The sequence below is a fragment of the Vipera berus genome (assembly GCF_964194415.1).
Source record: "Vipera berus genome assembly, chromosome: 9".
Classification (NCBI taxonomy): domain Eukaryota; kingdom Metazoa; phylum Chordata; class Lepidosauria; order Squamata; family Viperidae; genus Vipera; species Vipera berus.
This window is the reverse complement of record NC_138212.1, coordinates 19,689,245-19,705,107: the sequence shown is the minus strand read 5'-3', so window position 1 is coordinate 19,705,107 and position 15,863 is coordinate 19,689,245. Positions and strand designations below refer to the sequence as shown.

Sequence of the window (15,863 nt, the reverse complement as noted above, 5' to 3'; positions counted from 1 at the left end):
TGAAGGTTATTGCTAAGCACATTGATTTGTGCTTCTTAGATTGTAAGCCGCCCTGAGTCTTCGGAGAAGGGCGGGATATAAATGGGATTAAAAAAAGAAATGAAAAGGGGAATAAAAATGAGGCTGGGTTTACCCACCGGCCAGTAGATTGACCTGAGCGCTAACCTAAAATACGTTAATCCACAGGGACTTGGGCAGATCCTGAAGCGTTTAGGCATGTCTAAATCTGGCAAAGCAGAACCTGTTCTGGATCAGGATCAACTGGTGAGCTAAGCTGAGAAAGACACAGAGATGGAATACTATAGGGAAAAAAAAGGTTTATTGCATTTCATGCATCTTTTAAAAACATGCATCGGTTGAATTTTATACTGTCGGCCAATAAATTGCATTTGCATGTCCAAATCTCCTTTAAGTCATTCCAACATCGTTTGAGGCCAACTTTAAAGCCTTTAGAAAATAGGTTCCATAGAGGAAAAGCTGGGATTTTCCTGTTAATTTCATACTTGGAAGCTGCAGTTAGCAGCACCTGAATTTGGGACATTTTTAAAAAAAAAGAGAGAGAGGAATCCCTCTGCCCATTCTCTCTTACACACACACACACACACACACAAAGAATATGTACACATATACACGCTAACACACTTTCAGATTTAATGGTAATAATGTGATATGTGTGGTCAGGGGTGAAACAGGATAAAGATCTTCTGATTTCAAATGTAATGGACGGGAGAACAGAAAAGACAAAGAAAAAATCCTGGACCGCGGAGAAATGAGAAGGCATTGCACGGCCTGGCAGAGCCCTCCATAAAATGGTCAAATTGGAACTATTGAGGAACACAGGATTCAAATTTTATATATATATATATATATATATATATATATATATATATATATATATATATATATATATATATATATATATATATATATATATATATATATATATATATATATATATATATATATATATATATATATATATATATATATATATATATATATATATATATATATATATATGTATATAAAATGCTTGTTACCTATTTATAACACATATATAAAATACATATATTGCATTGTAGTCAGTTCTTGTGGCATCCTCCCCTCCCAGCCAACATAAGCAGTCAATGTGACGCTGATCACAACATCTTTCTATCAACGAAGACACACGGTGGGGAGGGAATGGACTAGTTAAAGGCTGCTTCTGGACTTGATCAGTGGAGCATTAATCAAGTCGCTGTGAATTCCGCCGCATCAGGAAAGCTTCTGGCTGGAGCGGATCAGTCTCCCGTGACCTGTGGCGCCTGTCCATCTGTGGTCTGATTGGTGGACTGGATGAACATGGGTTGGGTGATATCTTGACCGGCAGGCATAGTCACTTGTTGGATCTGGTAGAGTTGCTGAGAGGGAAGAAGCAAAAAAGAAATTTGTGAAACTGTTTCTGGTGGATCCTTTCAAGGCATGGTGTGCAGTACACCCTCGTAGACAGAGAGACGGCAGTTCAGTACATTTACACATTGTTAACGATCCCTACAAACACCTTCTATAATAGCCCTCGAGTGGGAAGAACTCGCAACTCGAATCAAAATCCCCCGAACTGCCAGGGAGCATGCAAAAGGTGAAACTCCACGCGATTTCTCTCTCTTTTTTTAAAAAAAATGATGTTTCATATAAAATACAAAAATACAAAAGAAAATAGTAGGAAAGATAAGGGGGAAAGGGAAAGGAAAAGAGTAAGAAAAAGAGGAAAAAGGAAGAAAAGGCATTGACTTCCAACTCCCTTTGGTGCAATAGAAGAAGATAAAGAGACATCAAACCTCAACTTTTTACTGTTCGTAATAGTATAAACCAGCCATTTCTAGAACAACAAACCTATTCTAGAACAACAAACCTATCTGATCAGTAAAATCCAAAATCGAAGTTTCGTTTTTTCCCCCCACCTCAAGCACAAAGTCCAGAAGCAGTTTCCAAGTAGAAACAAAAGTAAAATCGTGTGTTTTTCCCTTTAATCAAAGCAGTTTAGCCATCTCTACTCCAAGCTAGTTCTAAATTAGCAGAATGAATGAATAGGGTGAATATCGCATAATCCACAAAAGAATGCCTCTAGCTCAGTGGTGGCGAACCTATGGCACAGGTGCCAGAGGCGGCACTCAGAGCCCTCTCTGTGGGCACGCGCGCCATGCCCCGGAGATGTTGTGATTCAAGGTCAGCCTGTGGGTTCGGCAGTTGGGTCGGATGACTCAGAGGAGGAGGAGGAGGAGGGGGGTGTTGAAGAGCTTGATGAGAGTCCTCAGCCAGGCCCCTCTCATCTGGTCACGACGCAGACCCAGCTGTGTGAGCCTGACAGCGTGGATTTAATTTAATTTTAATTTAATAATATTTCTATACCGCCCTTCTCCCTGAGGACTCAGGGCGGTTCACAGGGCAGAATAAAATACCAAATACAAACATTAAAAAGAGATTAAATGATTGCCCAAGTTAAAACAATTGGAATACAATTCTAAAACCCCAAGATAAAATTAAGACACCAAAAATAAAAAACCCCACCAATCCCCATCAGGCTAGGCCGGCTTGTACAAACAGAAACGTCTTGAGATCGCGACGAAAGGAGCGAAGATCGGGCGCCATCCGGAGCTCTACCGGTAGCTGATTCCACAGCTCCGGAGCGCCCACAGAGAAGGATCTCCCCCTGGGGGCCACCAATCGACATTCTCTGATCGGTGGCACCCTGAGGAGGCCCTCTCTGTGGGAACGCACAGGGCGCAGGGAGCTTGATGCCGGCAGCAGATGTTCCCTAAGGTACTCCGGCCCCATGCCATGGAGGGCTTTGAACACCGTTACCAGTACCTTGAATCTCACCCGGAAGACAACTGGCAACCAATGCAGCTCACGGAGCAGAGGTGTAGCATGGGAGTATCAGGACACTCCCAACACAACTCTCGCAGCTGCATTCTGTACCAGTTGGAGCTTCCGGGTGGTCCTCAAGGGCAGCCCCATGTAGAGAGCGTTGCAGTAGTCCAGACGAGAGGCCACGAGCGCATGAGTGACCGTGCATAAATCATCCCGGCTAAGATAGGGCCGCAACTGGCGCACCAGGCGAACCTGGGCGAAGGCCCCCCTAGTCACAGCTCCTATATGGTCTTCCAAGGTGAGCCGTGAATCTAGGAGGACTCCCAAGTTGCGAGCCCTATCTACGGGGGGTAATAGTTCACCCCCCATAGCCAGAGGTGGAATGTCCGAATAAACCCGGGATGAAGGTATGCAAAGCCACTCAGTCTTGTCGGGGTTGAGTTGAAGTCTGTTCCTCCCCATCCAGACCCGAACCGCCTCCAGGCAACGGGACATCACGTTGAGGGCATCACTGGGGTGGTTTGGGGTCGAAAGGAAAAGTTGGGTATCATCAGCGTACTGATGATACCCAACTCCAAAACCACGAATGATCTCACCCAGCGGTTTCATGTAGATGTTGAACAGGAGAGGCGAGAGGACCGACCCCTGAGGAACTCCACAAATGAGAGACCTCGCGGTCGACCTCTGCCCTCCTGCCAACACCGACTGCGAACGTCCCTGGAGATAGGAGGAGAACCACTGTAAGACTGTGCCTCCCACTCCCAGTCCCCTGAGACGCCGCAGCAAGATACCATGGTCGATGGTATCGAAAGCCGCCGAGAGGTCTAATAGGACTAGAACAGAGGAGTCCCGAGCCCTCCAGAGATCATTCACCAGCACAACCAATGCCGTCTCCGTGCTGTGCCCGGGCCTGAAACCCGATTGGTACGGGTCTAGATAATCCGCTTCATCCAGGACCAGAGGGAGCTGATGCGCCACCACACTCTCAACAACCTTCGCAAGAAAGCGAAGGTTGGAGACAGGACGAAAGTTGTTCAATACAGCTGGGTCCAAGGCAGGCTTCTTGAGGAGAGGTCTCACCACCGCCTCTTTCAAGACGGCGGGGAAGTTACCCTCACTCAGAGAAGCCGATATAACTGCCTGGAACCAGCTGCGTGTCCTCTCCCGGGCTGCATAGACCAGCCAGGAAGGGCACGGGTCCAATAAACATGTGGTGGTGCTCAGCCTCCCCATGATCCTGTCCACTTCCTCCGGAGTCACAGAGTCAAACTCCTCCCAGGTGATATCGACAAGACCGCCCGTGTCCTGATCGTCAGACTCTGCCCAGTCAGAGTCCAGACCGGTCCGAATCCGAGCGATTTTGTCCGACAGATGTTGGTTAAACTCCTCGGCACGACCCTGCAAGGGATCCTCCCTCACCTCCTGATTTAGGAGGGAGCGAGTCACCCTAAACAGGGCGGCCGGGCGATTATCTGCGGACGCGATAAGGGTGGCGAAGTGGTTAGACCTCGCCTCCCTTATCGCAGCGAGATAAGACCTAATGTAGGCTCTTAGTCGCAATCGGTCGGATTCGGATTGGCTGGACCTCCAGCCGCTCTCTAGGCCCCGTCTCCGACGCTTCATCTCCCGGAGCTCCGCAGAGAACCATGGAGCTCGACGGGATCTGCACCGGGTCAGGGGCCGCAGGGGTACAACTCGGTCAAGAGCCTCAGTGGCCGTCCTTTCCCAGGCTTCCACTAAGGCATCTGCCGAGCTGTGAGCAAGGGAGGCAGGTGGGGACCCCAGCGCCGCCTGGAACCTCTGAGGATCCATTAAGCGTCTGGGGCGGTACCATTTAATTGGTTCCAAACACCCACGGCGGGGGGTGGCAAAACGGAAGACCAGCCGCAGGAGATGATGATCGGTCCATGACAGGGGCATAATAATTGGAGAGCCCCCACCAAGATCATCTAACCACCGTCCAGATAAGAAAACTAGGTCAAGGGTGTGGCCTCCCTCATGAGTCGGTCCCGAAATTACTTGCGTCAGGTCCATGGCCGTCATGGAAGCCATGAACTCCCGAGCCAACTCAGATGATCCTCCCAGCGATGGTAGATTGAAGTCCCCCAAAACTATAAGTTTCGGGAACTCAACCACCAGCCCAGAGAGGACATCGAGCAGCTCAGGCAGGGCTGCTGCTGCGTGACTAGGTGAAAGGTACACCAGCAGCAAGCCCAACTGCGCACCAGGGCCGCATCTCAGAAAGAGAGACTCACACCCGACTATCTGAGGAACAGTGGCCTCCCGCGGACACAAGGTCTCCCTCATAACAGCCACACCCCCACCCCTACCCTGAGCCCGAGGCCGGTGCAGCACCCGGAAACCTGGTGGGCAAAGGTCAACCAGAGGAATCCCGCCCTCTGGGCCCAACCAAGTCTCCGTGATGCAAGCCAGGTCCGCCTGCTCACCCTCGACCAAGTCACGGACGAGAGGAGCCTTATTAGAGACAGACCTGGCGTTCAAATACACCAGCCGGAGCTCAGGAGGCTGCACACCCTCACTCCCGGGACCTTGGGGTAGAGCCAGAGGGTCGGAGTGCCCCACCGCTTGTAAACAGCGGAGAGGCCTTCCCTGAGATCGATACGGCCCTCTGCTCCTACATCTGCTGCCATTCCCTGATGTCGTGGGAATAGGTAGTCCCACGACCAGCCCTGGAGCCCCGGAGGTAACCGACCCCCGCTCCTCCCCCCTGCGATCTACATCGGCACTAGCCAGAACAGCGGTTGTTGGATCGCCCCCTTGTCCAAACAACCAAAAGAACCCTCCCGCCTCCCTAACCCCCTAAAAAAATTTGACAAAAAAATAATCAGGGGCCTCTTGTTAGGTCTACGTCGAAGGCCCCTACCCGTGCCCAGCCAACTCTCAGGGTCCCAATAAATGGGCCCTTCCTCGAGGTTATAATCGGCTGGTAAGGCGGGTCGCACCCAGGAGGGGGGAGCACCCCTGAGGGCGAACAAGTCCGTGGAAGAATATTTAAAGGAAGGCATAAATAGCAGTCCGGATCGCAGGCAGTCCATAGATAATAGTCCGTGAGGAGGATCTATTCAGAGGAGGTGTCCCAGGCCTCCATCCAGCCGCTGCCACTCAGCTGGATAAACCCCCCGGGCAGGCCTACCACCGTCCTCTCACGACGGTCACAGAACCAATTCTCGGGGGGATGGAAGTCTGGAGCAACCGCACTGGGTATAGCATGCCCCATAGAGCTCTCACCTCTAGGGGCAGCAGATGTAGATTCGGCCATCCTCTCACAATGGCTAATACCCAGAGTTCTCTGTCCTTTGGGGGTGTAAAGGGCAATGCGCAGTCGATTGTAAAGGCAGAAATAACAAGCCATCATAGTCAATTCTGCTAACGGCCAAGTCCCCCGTTGTCCCATCATTCCTAGAGGTTGTAACTGACCACCACTCCATGGGCCCTCAGTTCCATAATTATTAGGGCCTTCCAGACTGTGGTCAACAAAGATTGACTCCCCCAGGTCCATTAAATTCCCCGGAGCCCCCTCGAAATCCCGAGACACCAGCCAGATCACAACAAGTGTGTTGGGGGGCGCCGGTCTTCCAGAGTCCTTCGAAATGACCCAGGTCCACAAGGCTCCACTGGGCTCCACCGGGATCCACCGGCTAGCCCAGGAACCTTCAGGGCCATCAGGAACAATGGGGGTGGCAACCCATCTGGGATATGCAGAACCAACCGGGGGACCGGCGAACCGGCCATAACGCCATCGCTGAGTCATCGAAACCGCTGCCGCTGGGCCGCTGTGGACGCCGCCGCCGCCATCACCGTTGCCACCGGAACGCCGCCAAAGCCGCAAACAATCCGGGGAAGGCCACCGCCACCGCCGATGAAAAGCGGGCCAAAAAGCGGCAGCAGGACAAACGGTCCGGTAGAAGCAGGCCAGACCACAGCAGTCGATGGTAAAGTGGCCCGAAAACGGCCCGGGAACAACGCCGCCGCCGCTGCCGCCGTCGTCGCCATTAGGATAAACCAAAAGCGTCGTCGATGCAGGCAAAAAGCAGAGGCAGGCCGATCGAAAAAAAAAAGCGATAGAAAAGGCAGGCCAAAGCAGCTCGCAAACAGCTCCGTCGCCGCCGCCGCCGCAACACCGCCGCCGCCAGCCGCCGGGAACTCCAAACGCCGCCGAAGAAGCCGAGAAGACTGCCCGACATAGCAGGAAACTCCGCGACAACCAGCTGAGCAGGCAGCAAACCGACAGCCCAGCGAAACACCGGTCAGGATGGTAAAGACCTAACCAACTGCAGAATTCATCGCTGCCACACTTCCCCCAACCCAGGGCATAAAAGAAAAAACCCTGAGGGGCTCCTGAGACGCCTATCTTCTCGGACCTGCAGAGCTCAACCTCACACGGCCGCCCGCACGGCCGCCATCTTAGAAAAAGATTGAAGATGAAGATGACCCACAGCTGGCCCTGTTCAAGGACGCCCGACGCAGGAGGCAGTCAATCAGGAGTAAACAGAGGAAGGCAATGGGGCTCCTCGGAAGGAGGCAGAGAGAAGCCACGCCCTGAACTGTATTTAAGGGGGAATGCGTGGGAGGGCTGGTTTGCTGAAGGCAACCGCTTGAAAAGCTCCTGTTTCTTGGTTTGTGTCTTGTTCTATTTGTTTTTGTAGCAATAAATTTGGCAGGCGTAATTCCAGCCTCTTGCCTTCTTGTAAAAGGGCTTGTCCCTGCCTTTTCTGCAGGGACGGTAGCAGGCTGGTACAGAACAGGAGATGACAACTGTCCCTCTTCAACCAGCCACCTGCTAATTTGGTGAGATCCCACGTAGCTGAATGCATCCCGGCACAACTGGTTTCCCTCCCCCCCCCGCCCTGTCCCTCCTGGCCTCGCATGCTCTCCTTTTCCCGGGCACGACCCACTGCATCATCTCCTCAGCTGTCGGCTGACCATCCATCTCTGCGGAGCCCCAGAGTGCTCCTGTCAAGGGGCGGGCAGGCTGTGGCTATTGACGGACACCGTTGGCCCTCATGCACTTGCTGGCCTTTGTGTGCGGGGGCCGATGGTGTCGGGCAGCAGCTGCCCCAGCCCTTGCCTTGCCCCATGGCAATGGCACCCCTACCCTGCCTCGCCTCACCCCGCAGGATGAGTCTCCTGCCTACCGCCCCACCTGCCAGAGACCTCCTGGAGCTTCCCCAACCCTGCCCACCCCCCACAGGCGTCCCTTCCCACGAGCAACATTGAGGTGACCACACCCACCTTGGCCACACCCACCCAATCTTCCATGACCACCACAGCCACACCCACCCAGTGGGCCATGCCCACCTGGCACCCAGCGATAAATAAGTGGGTTTGGGGATGCAGTTTGGGCACTCGGTCTGTAAAAGGTTCTCCACCACTGCTCCAGCTTCTTCCTGTCGGGTCAACAACCCTCCCAAGAAACTGGCTTCCCTTCGGGAGAAATTGACCATGCCAAGCTGCTCCAGCAACCATCCCTTTGCCCAGCCCCCAATGCAAAGACATCTACCTGTCCATCGGTAAACTGGCTGAACTGCTGCTGCCCCTGTTGAACGTCTGTCTGCGCAATCTGGAAAAGACACGCCATGAATGACATTTGCAATTCTCTGATCGAGAGGGAAATCAGTGTTTAAAATACATGCAAAAGAGGAACTGCAAAACATAAGAGACCGCTTGAATCTCTGGCCTGCTCTTTTTATCCTTTGCAATTGGTGGGTTTCATTATTTATTTCCCAAACGAATTAACCTACCAATGGAAATAAAATATCCCTCCAAAGGAGGTTGAAGACACTGTCAAAAGTAATATTCCCCACATAGTTGAGGATAAAAGGATACAAGGCATGTTTGTGTGTGTGTGTGTTGGACCACTAGTGTTCTGTTTGCTGGTGCAATTTGGGACAATGCACAAACCGTTCAGACAGTCCCGTTGAGCAACAGGCCTATTTGCAGGTATAGCTGTGAACTTTTCCAAATAAATGGCTTTCAATAAGCAAGGTCTGAAGTTCCACGACTGTAGAAACTGGGTGACAGGGACACAGATATAACTGAAGGCCCATCATTCTTAAGAAAGTAGATTGCAGGTATTTGTTGGGAAAGGCAAAGAGGAAAGGGAAGACAGACAGAGAAAAACAATCTGATTTGATACTAATCAAGGCGGATCCCAGGCTGCAGACAATGAAGCATCCAGATCTGAAAGAGGTGAAGGCTACTCTTAGCCAGGGTCTAAACAAAAAGTACTGCTTTTAATGAATGCATTTAGCAGTTACTAAAAAAGGTTTTGCAAAGCAGGGGAAATTAGATACGGCGCCTGAACACAAAGAATGGCAACGTGAAGGCTGGCAGGTGGCTCAAACAGAAAAGCTGGCCGATAACAAAAGCCGGGGGGGGGGGGGGGAGAGAGAAGGGGGGGGGGAAAGGAACCGAGTTTCACTAAATTTGCTGAAAGCTGAATACAGTTTTGAAGTAGGAAAGAGATTTCAGATTCCAACTTCCAAATACCAGGCCTTTTAGCCTACTACAGAATTATCTCATTTTTAACATATGTGAGGCATTTATTGAGAATAGTGACGTCCAAGTGGGAGAGGGATGTCAAAAAAAAAAAAGAGTCAAGATTGTAGCTGCGCCCATTTTTTGACACTCCACGTAGACACCCCTGAAACAGTGTTTACAAAACAAAACAAAAAATGATTTATATTTTTCACAGCTAAGCAAACATAAATGTGTCTGGGTAGATTTATGACAATAGCTCCGAGTCATATTTTTTGTCCTATCCCATATGCAAAGGAGAGGGGCTAATACAACTTTTCCAAATAACTGAGGCTTTCTTTAAAACACACACACACAGGGATTGGGGGTGGGAGGGAATAGTCAGCAAAATTCAAGATCAGAACCTCCCCGCCACTCCTGATTTCAGTGGTTATATCTGGAGAAATCAATTCCTTTCTCAAAAGGTCAGGGGTATTTTAACAGCTCTTCACAAGAAGCCTGGGAGGTCAGCTGATACCTGCTGCGTGTTGGCTGCAAGCGTCTGGATCTGGCCTTGGACCACCTGGGTTCCAGACACAGGCTGAGCTAAGCGGATATACTGCAGCTGGCCGGCGTTAAGTTGGACCTGGAAAAAGCAGAAGGGAGAAAGAGGACACAGAAATGGTCACCAGAGAAGCATGGAGAGATTATACAGACAGATGACATAGTAAGATCAAAGACGTAACCATAAATGCATATGCTTGGGGTAGAAAAAGCATTTCTTCCTGGTATCTTAACGCTTCTGGTTTTCTTTTACAGCAGCTGCAAGTATAAATCTAAATTAACTTTATGCTCTAGGGTCACAACTTTCATTTTTATTTCTATGATCTTCCGTGTATTTTTTTTTGTTCATCAAAACCACAAATCACAACTTCAACAATGTAAAGACTTTGGGATGAAATGAAGTGGAAACTTGAATGAAGAACTCCCGTGGTGTACATATCCATACTTCTTTTTCAAACGTGAAAAAGAATTCAATGATTAATGCAAACCCTAACCCAATGTGACATTTCCCCCCTCCCTTCTCCCCCAGAATTGTGCCACCAAAATATGATGTCTAATCACTGATTTTCAGCGACATAATGACATTTGAAAAAGAAAAAGAAACAATGGCATTTTAAAAAGTGAAGATGCGAGGCATTAAATCTGGCGTATGCTTAAGGCAATGATTTTGATGCCAGGAATCTCAATCTACCCCCTCTGGTGACGTTATGGTGTCACTGCTTGATCTTTCGGGTTCTTCCTTTTGTGTTTTAAAAAGTGCAGCATCCCAAAAAAAATATGCTTACTTGGCTCTGTTTTAGAACCACCTCACTACATTTAGAGATAGTTAACCTCCTGCCCGCCCTGCTGTATTTATACGAAACACAATTATATTGTGCTCAGGACAGCATCTTTTAATCAAGAAACAGGTGGGGAAGATCTTTAGACAATCTGTCATTGATGCTCCAAATCTCCTCGAGCAGAAATTACAGCCCTTGGACCTTGTCCCTCCACTGATTTCTCTAACACGTGGGATTTTTTCCCCTCCCCAAATAACCAGTCCCTGGAGGCAAACGGCAGCCCCCCCCCCCTGTTGCAAATACCTACTTTCTGCAAGCGAAAGCTTCTTTACAGCTGTCTTTCTGCAGGACACTGAACTATGCCTGTAGGGAGAAAAGCTGTTTGCAAGCAGAGAGAGGCCCTGGTTAGACTTTAACTAGAATAACTAACTTAAAACGGACAGTGCAGACATTAAGAGCTTAGACTTACTGCTCTGGTGCACACCACCATAGAACCTCTGTCTGGGAAACCACTTGTTAAAGATAAGAGTGGAAAAGCTGGAAGGGTCAGTTTGGAGAGAGACCTTCAAAACCGGCCCAATTATGAAAATAAGCATGGAATGTTTTGCAAATATCTGTGAGGCCCTGGTGATTGTGTGGCTTTTAAATGTTAACTCAGACTGCAGTGCAAAACTGTTTGATAAGATGAGAATGAAGGAAGGGGAGGAAGAAAGCCAAGAACAGGGGTCGGCAACCTTGGCTCTTTTATGACTCGTGGACTTCAACTCCCAGAATTCCTGAGCCAGCTATGCTGGCTCAGGAATTCTGGGAGTTGAAGTCCACGAGTCATAAAAGAGCCAAGGTTGCCGACCCCTGGCCAAGAAGCCGAGTTGATGAGTGTGGAGTGGAGGGGTGGCTTTAGCAAAGATTTGAAGAAGCTGGTTTTCAGAATGGGCTTTCTCTCTCGAAAGGTGATGTCCAACCTTAGCAACTTTAAGACTTGTGGACTTCAACTCTCAGAATTGAAGAGCTGGGGAATTCTGGGAACTGAAGTCCACAAGTCTTAAAGTTCCCATGGCTAGACACCCCTGCTCTAGAACTTGGCAGTCAAGAGATGCAAACCCGGCACATGCAATTGGACCTGAACCCAAGCCAGCCAGCAAAAAAGAGCTAGTGCTGGTCATCCAGAGGTTTCTGCAGGAGAGGACGCCATATTTTTTTCCCCATTCCCTTGGGACATCCCTGCAGTTATCCATGACTCCCTTCTCAAATCAAACCCAGGGCTTCTGCAACTTTTAAAACAATTTTGACCCTCACCGGTATTTGCTGGATTTCGCCCGTGTTGGTGATGATTTGCTGCATGACTTGCATAGTTGGCGCGGTCCCACTCTGCGCCGGCTGGGTTTGACCCTGTGGCTGGGCCTGAACGATCTGTACCTGCTGCCCTTCGCCCACCTGCATGGTCACAGGAGTGGTCTGAAAGAAAGAGAGGCAGACGAGAGGAGATGGAGGACATCTCGGATACGTTGGTCAGCTGCACTTGTGTCCTGCAACATGACCAGGACCAGTCAACCACTCTCAGAATCCGCAAGCAAGTGGAAATGATCCCCCTCTGTTCAGCGTTGCAATCTTTTAGACAGAAAAGGCCCAAGATAGCAGAAAGGCCATTTATAAAAAATAAAAATAAAAATCAGATGCTAATACTTGGAAAGCAAAAGATAGCCCACATTTCCTTTTTTAAAAATTCAAATTATATCCTGTCCTTACTCCGGTGTTTCAAGGTGGCATCCTAGCCACTGCTCCCATTTTTCCCCTTGAGAATAACCTTGGCAAGCAATAATAGTGGCCAAACATCATCTAAGGAGCTTCCACAGCCAAAGGTGGACTTGAATGAAATGAAAAGGAAGCTCCAGTCTGACCTTGTAAACCAGGGGCAGCCAGGATTGCCCATCCCAAAATGACTGCCAACATTAATGAAGAGAGTATGATTACTCCTATAGGTACAGCCTAAGGATCTGCTCCAATAACTAAGCTACAGGAAACATGGACAACACACGGCCAGCCTGATGTTGCTGGAACTCGAACATCATGTAGCCCCAGCCAATATGACCAGGGACAGAGAATGGGTCTGAAGCAAAGGCCATCTTCTTTCTTTGCTTCTCACTTAGGAAGGCAGTGAGTAACCTGACCATCCTTCCATCCCCATCGCCACCCTCATTGGGTAGTTCTTTCATCTGCAAGTCTAAGGAGTTGACGTGAGATTTAAGATCTTTTGCAGTTTTTTTTTAATCCCATTTATATCCCGCCCTTCTCCGAAGACTCAGGGCGGCTTACAATCTAAGAAGCACAAATCAATGTGCTTAGCAATAGCCTTCATTCTATGTATATGCCTGCTTATTAGGGCTTTCGGGCCCCCCCAAGCGGCATTTTTTACAAAGTCAGCTTATTGCCCCCAACAATCTGGGTCCTCATTTTACCTACCTGGGAAGGATGGAAGGCTGAGTCAACCTTTTTTTTTTTTTTTTTTTTTATTTTTTTATTAAATTTATTATTTAAAAACATTGGACACAGTACCAGCGAGCTGACAAACCTTTTTGTCTACAATGTTTAAATATATATATATACATGTATATATGTACATCAAAAATACACTTAAATACACTTAGATTACAAATCGGTGAAATACCACAATATTTAAAACAGTGAGCTAGTCTGTAAAACCTAATAGAGACCTTTCTTTTTATCCATCCAAAGATACAATTTGTTCCAAATTCTATAATAGTCTGATTGATCTTTATTCTTTAATTCCAAAGTTAATTTGTCCATTTCAGCGCAATCCCAAATTTTCCTAATAACCTCTTTTTGTCCTGGGATCTCATTCTTTTTCCATTTTTGCGCAAATGATATTCTAGCTGCTGTGATAATATGGATCGTTAAGTATAGCACATCTTTAGGATATTTCTCTTTCGTGATTCCCAACAAGAAAAGTTCTGGACTAAACTCCAGATCTTGTTTCAATATTTCTTTCAGCCAAATCCAAATCATTCTCCAAAATTTTTGTGTTTTACTGCAAGACCACCACGTGTGGAAGTATGTGCCTATCTCTTCAGAACACTTCCAACATTTGGGAGATGCTGTTGTGTACATTTTTGCTAAGCGGGCTGGGGGAAGATGCCATCGGTAAAACATTTTAAATAAATTTTCTTTATACGATGAGGCCAGTGTTATCCTTTTATTCCTATCCCAAATTGTTTGCCAAGTATCTAGGTCGATGTTATGTCCTAAATTGTTAGCCCAGGTCAACATGGGGTCTTTCACTTGCTCTTCAAACAGCTTATATCCCAAAAGTAATTTATAAAAATTCCTTATTTGTTTAGAGTCCGGTCCCAATAATATTTTGTCCAATGCTGTTTCAGAGGTATATATCCCCCATTCATTTTTATCCTTCCTAAATCTCGATTGGATTTGTAAGTAGGCCCACCAATCGAGTTTTATACCTTGTAATTCTAGTTCATTCCTAAGTTTCAATTCCCCCTCCTCATTCAGAATATCCTTGTATGAGATTATGTTACCCAAATCAAACAGATTTGGGTAAACTATCGCTTCAAGGGTGGATAGATCTCACAATTACACCAAAATACCGGTCTGGCTATCCACCCTGGAAGGCTGAGTCAACCTTGAGCCTGGTGGGACGCGAACCTGCACTAATTGCAGGCAGCTGGTGTTACTTAGGGAGGCATTAGCCCTCTGCTCCACCAACGTCGTGAGGTTGGCCTTTGTGACACACTAAGGCTAGCCTAAAACAGGGCTGGGTAAGTTTGCAATTCAGCACATTGTAGGAATGCAACCACAGCATGTTGGAAGAACCTGGTCTATATATTAAGCCACAATCCCTTGTTTATTTTGTTTTGTTTTTTATTTGAATGCAGCAAGATACCCCAATGTAGCATACTGCAATTTTGTTAAAATTAACGTGCTGCCTGATCTCAGCCTATCATGTCTCCTTCACAAATCAGAGGGCACCCGATGCCACTTTCCACCTGCTCCCCAAATGCGGCGTGCAAGCTATGAAAGGCCAGCGTACCAACCTGCCCTTGCTGAGGCTGGGCGATGATAATCTGCCCAGGCTGGATTGTGGTGGTGGATGTGGTTGTCTGCTGGCTTGTCTGCTGGCCCTGGACTTGGACAGCTGCTGGCTGCTGGGCTAGAGTGAAGTAGTACTGGACGGGTTCTGCCGGAGTCACAGCCTGGCGTACCTCCTCCTAGGCCAACGGAGAAGACGGTGGTCAGATACAGTAAACTAAGCTTGAAACGTGGATTCCAGCAGAAATGCAAACAGGCGTGGGAAAATTAGTATTAAAGGTACACAAATGTCAAGATCTGCTTCCCCTCTGACTAGTATTTTTTTTTTTTGACACTGCACATCAACCATCTGTTCCGCTCTGTTCTGCCTGTTTTACTTTCTCCCATCTTAAGAGAACATTCAGGTCTGGTGGCTGAATCTCCATTTCTTTCTTGAAAGACAAGCAGCATCCAAGAATGAACAGGCCTGCTATTTTGGGGGAAAAGCTTTCCAGGCCAATGAAAGGAAAGAGGTATTGTTAACGGTGAGGCCAATGAGCCGATGAAAAATGTCATTTGCTTACTTAAGTGAGAGTTAAAACTACAGGTGGTACTCAACTTACAACCATTTATTTAGCGACTGCTCCAAATGACAATGGCACTGAAAAAGAAAAAGTGCCTTAAGAGTAGTCGTTGCATTTACAACCGTCGCAGTATTCCCCCCCCCAGTCACATGATCAAAATCCGGGCACTTGGCAACCGGCATTTGTTTATGATGGTTGTAGCATCCCAGGGACACATGATCATCATTTGTGACCTTCCCAGCCAGCTTCTGACAAGCAGTCAATGGGAGAAGTTGATTTGCTTAATGGCCACGATTCGTTTAACAACTGTGGCAAAAAAAAGTGTTTGCAAAATCAAGGGGCCACGCTCTAAACTGCCTTGCTTTGGAACAGAAATTCTGGCCCCAATTGTCATAAATCGAGAGCTCCCTGTATTTGGGGTCCTTGAGGCAAATTATGAAGGCAAAGAATAAAATGCAGTCACGGCAAACAGGAACAGGTAAGAATAACACCTCAGTACAATGACTACTGCAGTATAACAGGAGCACTTTTCGCCTTAAGTGAATGCCAGGCACGGGCCTGCCCAAAG

The 15,863-nt window shown here is 48.0% G+C and overlaps 1 protein-coding gene across 5 annotated transcripts in view; it reads right to left on the bottom strand.

The window, feature by feature from the left end:
- Positions 1-300: 300 nt before the first annotated feature.
- NFYC (nuclear transcription factor Y subunit gamma) overlaps positions 301-15,863 on the bottom strand; it is a 57,896-nt gene continuing 42,333 nt past the window's right edge. For 2 of the 5 annotated variants that reach the window (XM_081335207.1, XM_081335208.1), the window contains exons 6-10: positions 14,738-14,911; positions 11,967-12,125; positions 9,866-9,973; positions 8,372-8,431; positions 976-1,400 (exon numbers count right to left, since the gene is read on the bottom strand). In XM_081335207.1, the coding sequence (XP_081191333.1) occupies positions 1,281-1,400; positions 8,372-8,431; positions 9,866-9,973; positions 11,967-12,125; positions 14,738-14,911 (621 nt within the window). In that variant the 3' untranslated portion in view covers positions 976-1,280. Of the gene's footprint in view, positions 801-975; positions 1,401-8,371; positions 8,432-9,865; positions 9,974-11,966; positions 12,126-14,737; positions 14,912-15,863 lie in introns of those variants that run through there. The other 3 variants (XM_081335209.1, XM_081335210.1, XR_014027399.1) reach the window with 2 other exon arrangements.